At 32.8% G+C, this 13318-nt stretch overlaps 1 protein-coding gene across 2 annotated transcripts in view; it reads right to left on the reverse strand.

Moving 5' to 3' along the window:
* Positions 1-13318, reverse strand: part of LOC127166769 (cadherin-22) — a 237436-nt gene that overhangs the window by 33046 nt on the left and 191072 nt on the right. For both annotated transcript variants that reach the window (XM_051112311.1, XM_051112312.1), the window contains exon 9: positions 12222-12343. In XM_051112311.1, coding sequence (XP_050968268.1) covers positions 12222-12343 — 122 coding nt within the window. The remainder of the gene's footprint in view (positions 1-12221; positions 12344-13318) is intronic.

Consider the following 13318-nt stretch of genomic DNA (forward strand, 5'->3'; position numbering starts at 1 on the left):
TTTCTCTCTATCAAGTATAAATCTGTGTTATTTTAGTTCAAATAACTTGTTAAAAAAATTTAAAAAAAAAAAAAAAAATCACTTCAATTTTGTTAAAAACAAATTGAAGAAATTAATTAACAATGTAGCAATTAATAAATGCATTTTATAATGCAATCCACCTGGTATAAAATAAAATATAAAATAAAAAATAAATACATTTTGAATATACTTATTCTGTGTAAAATATTTTTACTAATCTATGTCCGGTGCATGGAAATCATTAATCAAAAAGCGCTTAAACATGTTTAACATGCTCTTGTTTTTCTCTACCAAAGTGTGTTGGAAAATCAGATACATTTTAGAGAATTGATTACTTTAGATGCTTCATTAAAATCAAAAAAGAAAAAAATTAATAATTTTTGAATCCCTGTACAAAACTCCCAGTGCCACTTGAAAATTATAAATTGCACTACAAATTTAATAATGAACAAATGCATTTTTGCCATGCATTGCAAAATGCAATAAAACTCCTAAAACAGATGTGTTTGACCATTTATTATCTTTTTCTTCCCACTACATGAATGTCACAACAGGCTCACCGCATACAGGCTCCTCTCATTATTAAACTGACCAATCAGGATATTCAAATGGCACAGTGCCATTAACTACCATCCAAGTGCAGCCAAAAAATCCAAGGCAGAATAAATGTAATTTCCCTCCTTCACCATAAATAACCCTCATTATCAGAGGTGACCTTTCAATTACTCTTCAATTCACATCATCCTCCTCTGGAAATCCATCACAGAGCAGCACTGCAAACGCAGCTATTTATTTGTCAATTTAAAACATGATTGATTTATATTTTTACTTCGAAATAATACTTTGAAAATTGATTCGTTACTTTTTTAAAACTCCTAGCGCACAGCTTTAGTCCATCCTGAACTTTCAGGAACATAATTCCTGCTATTTTCCACAAAAGTAATAAAATATAAAATCATATGTGCTTTGAATGAAACTAGAGTGGGTAAATTTTCATTTTTGGCTGAAATAACCCATCTGTAGAAGTGAATTCAACACGGGTTCGGCGTATGTGTCATCACGCGAGTGGGAGCCAATCCATCTACGTGGCCGTCTGCGCGTGTATGCGTGCACATGGGAGCGAGAGTGTACTTTTCCCCTCAAACATTAGTCATCTAGCCGGGACTGTCCCGCGGGAGGACCAGACCCCTGTGATCTGTCACGGAGAGCCGCTCAGTGCCGCTTGATGTCTTGTGTGGAGTTGACAGGCCTCTCGTCCCCGGGCCGTTCTTAGTATTTGCCTTTCCACCCGGCCTTTCCCTGCACACGCGACTCTATATGATATCTGTCCCTCCTCATCCCGTCAGCCCAAATACCACAGGGTTACGAGTCGAACGGCACACGCTCACATCGCTTCACATGTCAATCTGAACAAGGGTCAGGCGTGTAGATAATGAACGAGATCATGAATGGGACACGCCGTGAATCAGAGACCTTTGGAAGGATGAACTTGAAATGTCTCTTCGTTTGCGTCTTTTGTAAAGTCAGCTAAGGTAATTGTGGGAAGATGCAGCACTTTTTTTCACTATGGTACTGAATGATTATCAAATTAATGGACTGTAGTAATTATATCCACAGTATCAAGGCTTTTTGTACCATGGTAGAAAAAAGCAATACAGTACTCTTTTTTGGTACTTTCCCTACTATCTAGAGAAGTACCATGGTATTCTTAGAACATGGTTTTTAAATAGCACCATGGTTCATGTCCTTAAAAAACAAAAACAAAACAAACAAACAAACAAAAAACATGGTACTATTTGTAAGTAATGAGAAATAGCATTTACATAAAAAGTACTTAGTGCTGTCATATTCTGGAGGTATTTACAGGAAAACTATAGTACATGTCTTAATAACATGGTAGTACCATGGTATTATTTGTAAGTGAAAATAAATGGTTCAAAACCTTACCGAAAAAAAAAAAAGTACCATTGTTTTACCATATTTTGGGGTACTTTCAAGAAAACCATTGTACATGGTACAGGTCCTAGAAATACAGTAATTCCATGGTATTATTTGTAAGTGAAGAGAAATAGTAAAGTACCACAGTATTACCATATTTTAGGGGTACTTTTATGAAAACCATAGCAGCACTAAGGTACATGACCCAAAAAACAGGGTAGTACCATGTTATTTTTGTAAGTGAAGAGAAATAGTTCAAAACAAGTTTTTACAGAAAAAAGTACCATAGTTTTACCATATTTTGGGGGTATTTACAAGAAAACCATAGTACACACCTTAAAAACATTGTAGCACCATGGTATTATTTGTAGGTGAAGAGAAATAGTTACAAACAAGACCTTACAGAAAAAAAAGTACCATTATTTTACCATATTTGGGGTACTTTCAAGAAAACCATGGTACAACCATGGTACAGGTCCTAAAAATACAGTATCGTCATGGTACTATTTGTAAGTGAAGAGAAATAGTTCAAAACAAAACCTTACAGAAAAAAGTACCATAACTTTACCATATTTTGACCATATTTTGGGGGGTATTTACAAGAAAACCATAGTAGAACCATGGTACAGGTCCTAAGCATAAAGTAATACCATGATGATATTTGTAAGTGAACAGAAATAGTAACATAATACGGTAATACAAAAGTACCAATGTATTACCATATTTTAGGGGTACTTTAATGAAAACCATGTTAGCACTATGGTACATATCCCAAAAAAAAACAAGGTAGTACCATGTTATTTTTATTTATTTTTTTTTTTTTGAAGGAAAGAGAAAAAGTTCAAAACAAGACCTTACAGACAAAAGTACCATAGTTTTACCATATTTTGGGGTATTTACAAGAAAACCATGGTAGTACCATGGTAAATGTTCTAAAACATGGTATTAGCCTTGTATTATTTGTAAGTGAACAGAAATAGTTTAAATAGCATTTGCAGGATAAAGTACCACAGTTTACCATATTTTCAGGATATTTACAAGAAAACTATGGTATTTCCATGGTACATGTCCTAAAAAATGAGGTAATACCATGGTACTATTTTTAAGTGATGAGAAATACTTCAAAACCATACTTACAAAAAAACCATAGTGCCATAGTGTTACCATATTTTTGGGGTACTTTCATTAAAACTATGGTAAAACAATATCACATGTCCTAAAAACAAGGTAACACCATGGTACTGTTTGTAAGCGAAGAGAAATAGTTCAAAAACAGCACTTACAGAACATTTACCATTATGTTACCAAAAAACACATAAAAGCACCATGGTACACATCCTTAAAAAACACAGTAATACTGTTTACAAGGGAAGAGAAAGAAAGAGGGAAGAAAAATAGCATTTACAGAAATAAAATAGCATAGTATTACCATATTCTTGGGGTACGTCCAAGAAAACCATGGTAGTACCATGGTACATGTCCTAAAAAGCATGGTATGACCGTGGCACCATTTGTAATTGAAGAGGAAAATCAAAACAACACTTACTGTACAAAAAAGTACCATAGTTTTACTATAGTTTTGGGGCGCTTCTAAGAAAACCATGGTAGTACAACAGTAAATATACTTTTTTTTTGTATCATGGTACATGTCTTTAAAAACATAGTAGTACCATACTATTTGTAAGTCAAGAGAAATAGTTCAAAAGAAGAACTTACACAAAAAATACCATAGTGTTACTTCTAAGAAACCGTGGTAATACTATGCTGCTATTCAAAAACTGCACATACAGAAAAACTCACATTTTCAGGGTTATTTTTACATGCTACCATGGTAACACTATGGTACTTCAGATATAGCACAATAGTAATGATGATGCATTTTTGGGCAATACCATGACAGCAATACTGACGTGTGTTTTGTTAGCGCTAGCTTCTTTCTCCAACTATAAAATCAAAACCTCATCCCGTGAATCTCGCAGCCCGCCACATCTACCTGACACTTAAATCCGCGTGAGCCCATAAACACTTTCTCCTTCCATGTCTAACAACGGTGTCACATCGCTGGAAGGGGAGTCGCGCCCCCTGAGCCAAAGCTGCTTATGAGCTATCGGGCTAAGTCCTTTTTCATGTCTCCAGCCCTCTTTCTCTCCCTCCGTCTGATTTATTCACCTTTTACACACAAACAAATACGCTGTGTTGTCATCCTTCAAATGGGATCAAACTCCATGCATTTAGCGGCTTAAGCTAATCTGATTTCACTGTTGTTCTATCAGAAATGCAAGCGGTGACGTTAGCGAGCGCTGGGGCACAGAGAGAGAGGCGACGCTAGCGTGGCACACGAACAAAGCTTGATAATTGGGCTAGCAGTAGAGCGCAACGTCATGTGAAATGTGAAAGCGAGCAAGTTTTTGAATCGCACAACAGGCCACATAAAGAGAATATGATCTGGTTTGCAAAATATACAAAGACTTTCACAGGGGTCAATTTTATGACAATTTTACAAGACACAATCTTTTGCAATACTAGATGTCATCAGCTTAACCTAGTTAGCCAAATGTCAACCATGTTCAAGAGTAAAGCATAAAGTCTCATGCAACACCCTAGTAAAAAAGTAACAGATTTAAAATGCATTTTAAAATGCAAGTCTATTAACAAAATTACTGATGTATCACTCGAGATTTACTGATATAAAAATTGTAATTAAACTTTATTTGGGGTACTACTTGTGCACAATGCACATTTCTTAATATTAAGCCTAAAATATGTTTTAATGTCACTGATGAGGATTGTATGATCTTTAAATAATACCGGTCTTTAAAAGCTAAATATTTAAAGTCTACCTAAAGTATACTTATAACAGTTCCACTTTAGAACAATCAAATAAACTTAAGTATGTATTTATTTGGACTTCAACACTACTTCTGCACAATTAAAGTGCATTAAGTACAAAATTAGTTGTTCCAATTTAGCATACTTTAAATATACCAGTTTATTATAATAAAAGTTCAATTGCATTTTTATTAAGTACATAATATGTACAAGTATTTGTAGTATACATAGCATGAAATACATGTATTTTAAATACATTTTAGTATATTAGTTTTTTTACACTAGGGAAATTGTGCATGTAAATTAATTATAAATAAATAACTTTTTTTTGTTTATTTTTTCTCAGTAACACTTCACAGTAATGTTTAGTAGAAAAGAAAAAAAGAAAAAAAAGTGTAAGAATACTTCATTTCCCAGAATGCATCATTTGTGCGGAATTTCTTTGAATTACAAATTGCTCATCCAGTCATTCAATTTCAAAATTCAGTTCAAATTCACATTAATAAATGAAAAGAGAGCCAATACGTCAGTTCATCACTGCTATCCAATATGAATCATGAAGAAAAGCGCTTGATCGAAGAATAAATAAATGCATTTGAACATACATATTAGTGTGCATATATATATATATATATATATATATATATATATATATATATATATATATATATACCGGGGTGTAAAAACACTTCACTTTCCAGAATGCATCACTTCCAAACTCAATTCAAATTCACATTAGTAAATGAAAAGGGAGCCAATCTTAAATTCATCACTGCTAATTAATATGAATCATAATGAGGGAAATAAAATGCATTTCTAGCCTAACTTTGAGTATGTAGAATTTACTGTAGTACAGTTTACTGGTTTTTAATACATATTTAATATGAAAAGTGTAATATTTCCATGCTTTTCTATTGCTTGTTGCATGCCTCGTTCAGAGATGTGAATCTTGCCACATGATTCGATTCACTTACGATTCAGAGGGCAACAATTTGATTCTACAACGATTCTTGATGCATCTTTTTCTACAATTCTTTTATTTCTAATACTTACTAAATTAATAATCACAACCTTTTTTTTGTCTCATCTCTGTTATGAAAAATACGAACAATGATGAAAATAACAAAAGCAGATTAAATAAAATATAAGAAATGAGCAGTGCTTTATTTATTTTTTTTTATTTTAAATGAATTTAACAGAAGCATTGAAGTAAAAAATTAAATAATAAAATGTAAACTAACCAAATAGCCTTTAGTGCATAAATTACAAATAAACAGACTTTTATTAAAGCTAAAAAAAAAAAAAGATTTATTCATGCATGTTTTTTTAAAGCAATATTTAATGTAGCCTACTTTATTTACAACAAAACAGCACATTAATATGTATGATGAAGGCCTATTTAACTACATTTTTTATGCATTGATGCAGAATCATTCACATTGATGCGTCATAAAAACAATTGTACTCAACAGCTCTGTTAGTCACATCAAAACAGCACTGCAAAATGAAAAAAATGTAAAATGAGCTTTTACTAGTAACCATTTCCAACTAGTAAGCCGATCTGAAAAGTGTAAACACTGACTATAGTGCAATCCAAACATTGCTCTGTTGTTTAAACAACACTGACTCAACCAGCCTGTTGAACCCAAAAAGCTGCTATCATGATTTAGTCAAGATTTATTCAAAATGCAACTTGCGTAAAGAACATAACAGGTTCCCTCTTGCGAAGACAGAAATGATGCACGTAAAACCGTCTCCTCCGATCCAGTGTTTATGTGGAGGCCGTGCTTTATACAAAGCGCCAATCTTAGGTGAGAGATAAATGAGTGTAATTGCGTGTTCCTCCACAGGCCTAATTTCCAGCCCAATCACCAGAGTGATTAATCACAGAGCCAGAGCGCACGTAAAGTTTTAACGCACGAACCGCAGCGTCTCCTGGCCTCCGCGGGCATCTCTCCCTCACCTAAGCCAATTTAGTCGACACAACGCAATGGGAGACCCCGGGGTGACGGACTACAAATCACGTAAACATGCTACAAGTTATCGTAAAGCTATTACAAAAACTGCATCGCTGAAGCAACAGCAGGGGGCTTTTTCTATGTTTAATGAGAGAAATTTATTACGATAAGCCGTCAGCGGATTGCACTTCACCTTAGTATTTGGGGGACGGAGACGCTTGCGATTTTTCACCTTAAATGTGCTTCGGAAACAGCGGGTATCATGGCCCTTCGGTTTGAAAATGTCCTGCTGAAAGATGAAACGTCTGAGCTGTTATGTTTTTTTTTTTTTTACTGAACTCAAACGGCAAATTTTTCAGTATATACTGGTATTGTGTTGCGCTCTGTCTTTGTTCTGTCCAGCCAGTCGGCTGGATGAAAAGAGGCTTCACAGCGTGATGCTATATCACAAGACGCTTGCTGATTGTTAAGGTGTGAACGCCACCCATATCGCTTTGAGTTTCCACTAAAGAAACGGTATCTTTGGCTCATCTAGCAACAAAAAACATGCTCTTTTGTGGCTCACCTCTTTCAGGTAAACTTTTATTCTACTTTTTTCTACTTGGCAACCCTTGAAAAGTTATTGCTGGTGACTCTGTGACTTCTCCTACAAGTTTCCTTCTAGTTTTGGTGCTTTCCAAGAACACAGTATTTCAATTTCTATATAACGTCAACATTAAATTTGAAATCAGCCAGACTTTCTTTCTTAAAAAAAATATAGTAAAAAAAAAAAATATATTGATTGATTGATTGGATAGGTCACACCATGTTTCACTCATCATGTCATTTCTTTACAAACCTTTTCTGTGGAACGCAAAAGAAAGACATTTTGATGGCTATTTCAATCTTTCTTGTATATGCAATGAAAGTTATTGGACCCCATTAATTTCCACTACATGGAAAAATAAAATAAAATAAAATAAAATATTTATTTATTTATTACATTTTTTGTTTATTTTTTCTCAGTAACACTTCACAGTAATATTCAGTAGAAAAGAAAAAAAGAAAAGTGGAATTTCCTGGAATGAATCACTTCTGAATTTCTTTGAATCACAAACTGCTCTTCCAGTCATTCAATTTCAAAATTCAATAAATTCACATTAATCAATGAAAAGGGAGCACATTCTTTAAACTCTTGGTTTATCACTGCTAACCAATATGAATCATGAAAAAAAGCACTTGGTTGAGGGATAAATAAATGCATTTGAACATACATATTAGTATACATATACATATTATGGTCACACTTTATTTTGATGATCAGTTCTACCTATTGACAAACCATTAACTACGGCTTTTACCTCAATAAATTCCTAATTTGCTGCTTATTAATAGTTAGTAAGTGGTGCAGAGTAGGTTCACTGTATGGAAAAAAATAATCAAAAAATCAAAAAATAAATAAAAAATAAAATAAAATAAAATAAAATAACATAAAAAGGCTTTTTAAAAGATTATTATTTATTATTATTATTATTATTATTATTATTATTATTTTATTAGTATGCTATGACATCCTTAAACTGTGTAGGTCTACCTTCACATCTTTGAAGGGGTCTTTCGTCTTAATTTTCACAGCTGTCATTCATATTCACATGATTAAATGATTCTCTAGCGCTGGGGTTTTATCCAGAAAAAAATGGCAGCTAATTTAATGATTTACAGGTGACTTTAATTATTCACAATTATGTACTTGCTAAAACAGCTATTTTTCATCTGTGCATCACAAGTACTGGATGCTTGTAAGCAGCATAATTTCATTGTTTAAGACTGGTTTCTAACATAACATAACTGAAATAATTAAAATTAAGTTTCCATGCTTCAAACAATCACAATAAAATGTAAAATGGTGCTTCAAAAATTCAGCGAAAAAAGAAAACTAACAACACACATAAAAGAAAGTATTTTTTTAGTCTTAAATAACTTGGTTATTTAATGGTTAAATAACTTACAAAATAAAGCAACATTCATTCTTTTCTTTTTTCAAGGATGAAAACGGAAGATAACAAAGGCTCGTCTTACGCGCATCTAGAAACATAGTACAAAGGTTACTAGTTCTGTACAACAAAAAATCTCAAAGAATCCTTAATCCAGCAATAACAGTCCTCATTCAGCGCCTCTATTGTGGAGCGAAGCCCTCGAGAAGAAACGCGCAAAGACACACATACAGGAAGAGAGCACAATTTTCCATGACATCTCCAAAAGCAAACAAACCTTTTGTGTTCTGTATGTTTCACGGCCGCTCGAAAAGAGGGCAGGAAAATGTTTGGTGGATCAACAAATAAACAGAGCTTTGAGGGCAAGAAACAAATTCTAATAATTCCAGTCACATCGGGGTCATAAGGCACATTTTCATGACAACAATGTCATTATTAAAAAAAAAAAATCATATTCTTTGAGCGAAATGTATTTTCTTATTTTATTTTCTAATTTTAAACATATATAGCTCTTGGGCCCTTTTTCCCCTTTAATTAATTTGCATGTTTTCTATAATCGTAATCATGCATGTACGTCAATTTACAAAGAGCCATTGAAAAGCAAATGTTAATGGGCGCATCTCATCATATCTTAAATAAGAAGACATTGCACAGACAAATGAGTATCTGTTAAATGTCAAGTATCTGGATTAAAAGAAATTATTCCACATGATGCATGCAATGTGTTTACATGAAACAGAATTCTATGGATTTTCATGGCAATGTGAAGCAACTACTAAAAAAACTACTTAATGCTTTCTTCAGATGAACATTTAGTGTAGTGTACTTCATAAAAGCCACTGTAGCTCTATTACAAAACCAAGTGAAACTACCACTGTCTCAAAGCACACAGGGCTCTTAAAATACATGACACCTTTTAGCTTACTCTAGGCAGTTCATTAAAATAAATGAATTCATCTTTAATATCATTTTATAGTATTTATTAATACATTAACCTCATTATATGTAAAGATCGGCCTCAGATTATTGTTGTTTCAATTTTACATCACACTCTTATTGATCTGGATGAACATTGCATCATTAGAAAGATTAAAGGCTCTACCTTCGATATTTGACCACTGTTTTGATAAAACTGTGTTGCAATGACAGTAATTTATGAATTTATGTCAGGAGTGCTTTCCCCATGCAAGCCACGGAGTATTGTTGTTGTGTTTCCATTGTTAGCGTTCCTAGTTTCCCTCGTTCCCGTGTTTGATATTCTAGCCTGGCTTCCCCGTTTTGACTGTCTCGCCGCCTGCCCATTGGACTATTGCTCGTTTTTCGGATTAATCCCTTCGTCTTCTTTATGACATTCCTGTTTGCTGTTGTTTTGACCCTGCCTGTTTTTCGACTATGTCTCTGTCTCGTCCCTTTAATAAAAGCTCGCACATGGATCCGCTCACCTCTCGTCTCACTCACTCCGTAACAATTATATACATATTAACATTTGTGAACATTTAAAATGAACTAAATTAATAAGTTAATAAACAAGAAAAATGAACTGGAATAATACAAGATTTGTAAACACTAAATAAAACAGGGGTTTAATACATTTAATAAAAATAAAGCATATTAAAAAATGAAATTGTGACTATAAATAATATTTATTTATTGACCTATTTATGAATGAGTGATTTTTATTTCATTTCATTTCATTTCCTAAGAAAGATTTTTGTGCTGTGCCATTTTTTTTATTATTGATTTTTTTATTACTAAAAATTGTCAACACTTTATATTATATACTATAATAATAATAATAATAATAATAATAATAATAATAATAATAATGATAATACTAATACCAGTATTTATTTACTTAAAAAATATATATAAAAAATTAAACGGTAGTTGTAAATAATGTAATTAATTTAATTTTATTTAATTTAATTTTATTTAATTTTTATTTCATTTCCAAAGAAAGACTTTTGTGCTGTGCCATTTTTTTATTATTGGTTTTATATTACTAAAAATTGTCAACATTTTATATTATATACTACTATAATAATAATAATAATAATGATAATAATAATAATAATAATAATACCAGTATTTATTTATTTACTAAAAATATTTTTAAAAAAAATTACACGGTGGTTGTAAATAATATTATTTTATTTTATTTTATTTTATTTCCAAAGAAAGATTTTTATGCTGTGCCATTTTTTTTATCATTATTGATTTTATATTACTAAAAATTGTCAAAATTTTATATTATATACTACTATAATAATAATAATAATACCAGTATTTATTTATTTATTTAATAAAAATATAAAAAATGAAATGGTGGTTGGAAATTATTTTATTTTATTTTATTTTATTTTATTTTATTTTATTTTATTTTATTTTATTTTATTTTATTTTATTTTATTTTCATACACCCGTTTTTTTGCTGTGCTAGTTTTTAGAGCAGCTCACCAGGTTTAGAGCCGAGCTTGTGAATTTTACCTCTTCAGATATGCACTTTTTGTGCTCCACAAAAGACAGTTGGTCATGTGGGTCTGAAACTGCATGAGGGTAAATAAATGATGACAGAAGTTTCATTTTTGGGCTGAACATATTTTCATCCATTCCACAAATAAACAAAAGCAAAGACCGGCAACAAGTCGCTACAAAAGCACTGCAGGTGAGTTTGCTTCACCGCGACTTGCCATTGCGCAGTTTTTTCGTGACTAGAGTTTATAAATTGCCTTTGGGACGAAATGTCAGACGGATCATTCTTTCCAATTGAAAAAGGTCCAAAGTAGGAGCAAAGCAATAATGAAACCATTCTGACAAAAACGGGAAAGCGATTGGCTCGGTACTAAATCTGACACACACTGATTGTTCTGCTGGACTCCAGTGTTTCGTTCTGGGTTCGGAGGTCTTGCGAGGTCACAGCGCTGTATCTCTCAGAACGTTTGCTTTTTTTTTTTTTTTGGGGAAGGAGAGATTGGTGAGTTGAGCCAAACTACATTAGCCCAGCGGGATCAGACGAGATATTGAGCTTCGGAAAAACAAATCTTGTTAGGCGTTGTAAACTGCCGTCAAACCGAATCAGGGAGGCCATGCTGAGTGCGGCAGTCCCACAATGCAATTAGAATCTGACCACTTCATCACGCCGCACACCTGATGTTCCCGCGATTGATATATATTAGCGGCGAGCGCAGCTGTCTGAGAGGAGCCGGCTGATGTCAGATTACATATGCTTTTCATGGAAATGACAAGGTTTCCCTCGCAGGTCCGTATCGCGGCTGACAGCTTTATCAACACGAGGAGCCATCGGGAACAACAAGTCAGCGTCTTCTGACCGCAAATATCATATCAAATCGACAGTAGTGATGATTTTCGTGCGGAACAACGGATCTCGTTTCCGCCGCTTTCAGACGCAGATGCGATCGTATCGAGCCACGTCTGGCGAGCGTGATTTCTGATTAGACTGATGTGAGTTCTGAGTGTGAGAAACGCTCAGGCTTTATCTTACCTGGCCAGGTTTGGCGTCTTCGCAGATCGACGCCTCGTAAGGAGTGGCGAGTTCGGGAGGGTTGTCGTTCACGTCCAGGATGCGGATGCTCACCGCCGTCTGAGACGCCATGGACTGGTTATCTGAGGACAGACAGATTAAACCATCATCATCAGTACAATGTCAACTGGACTGGAAGTTATTTAGAGCACTAAAAGTTTTTTAGAGTAAAAATATCACAGTTTGTGTGGGTCAACAGGAGTGATGCGAGGACAGGTTCAGTTCCTTGGAAAAACACGCCGACAATCTGAATTCACTACCCTGTACGTCACTCTGGATTAAAAGCATCTGACAAATGCATAAACTCACTTAAATGTTATAAAGCATTTAATAAATATAATTCATAATGAGTTATCTTTGCTGTTTACAAGTAGAATTCACTTATTTTTGTCAAAATAAAAGAATGAAAAGAACTTAATATTATGCTATATATAATCCAATGTAGGAGGAAAAAAATTAACTAAATGAGCAAAAATAAATAAATAAATAAATAAAGCAAATTAATAAAAAAAAGAAAGAAAAAGTTTTTGTCTGTTTTTTTATAAAACATATTTTATAATTTATAATATCTAATGCAAGACAAAAGTAAAAGAACAAGATAAATACACTGAAAAAAATCACTTTTGTCAAAATCAAAAGAAAGAAAATAATATTTTATAATTATACTACATATTATCTAATATAGGAAGGAAAACAAACTAATAAATAAATATTACTTTTTTGTAATAATAAAAAACAAAAAAATACTATTTGTAACAAAAAAATATATAAACATGGATAGATGGATGGATGGATAGACAGGGTGACACTTTACAATAAAATATCATTTGTTAACACTAAATATATTAACATGAACAAACAATGAACAATAGATTTATTACGCTATTTCTTAATCTTTGTTAAAGTTATTTAGTAAAAAATAGTCATTCACTGTTTATATTAGTACAGTGCTTTAGCTAATGATAACAAACACAACTAGTGATTTTAAGAATGACTTATAAATGAACTTATAAATTAATAATAAGATACATTAATAATAAAAAAAAATACAATTAGAA

The sequence above is a fragment of the Labeo rohita genome, chromosome 6 (assembly GCF_022985175.1).
Source record: "Labeo rohita strain BAU-BD-2019 chromosome 6, IGBB_LRoh.1.0, whole genome shotgun sequence".
Classification (NCBI taxonomy): domain Eukaryota; kingdom Metazoa; phylum Chordata; class Actinopteri; order Cypriniformes; family Cyprinidae; genus Labeo; species Labeo rohita.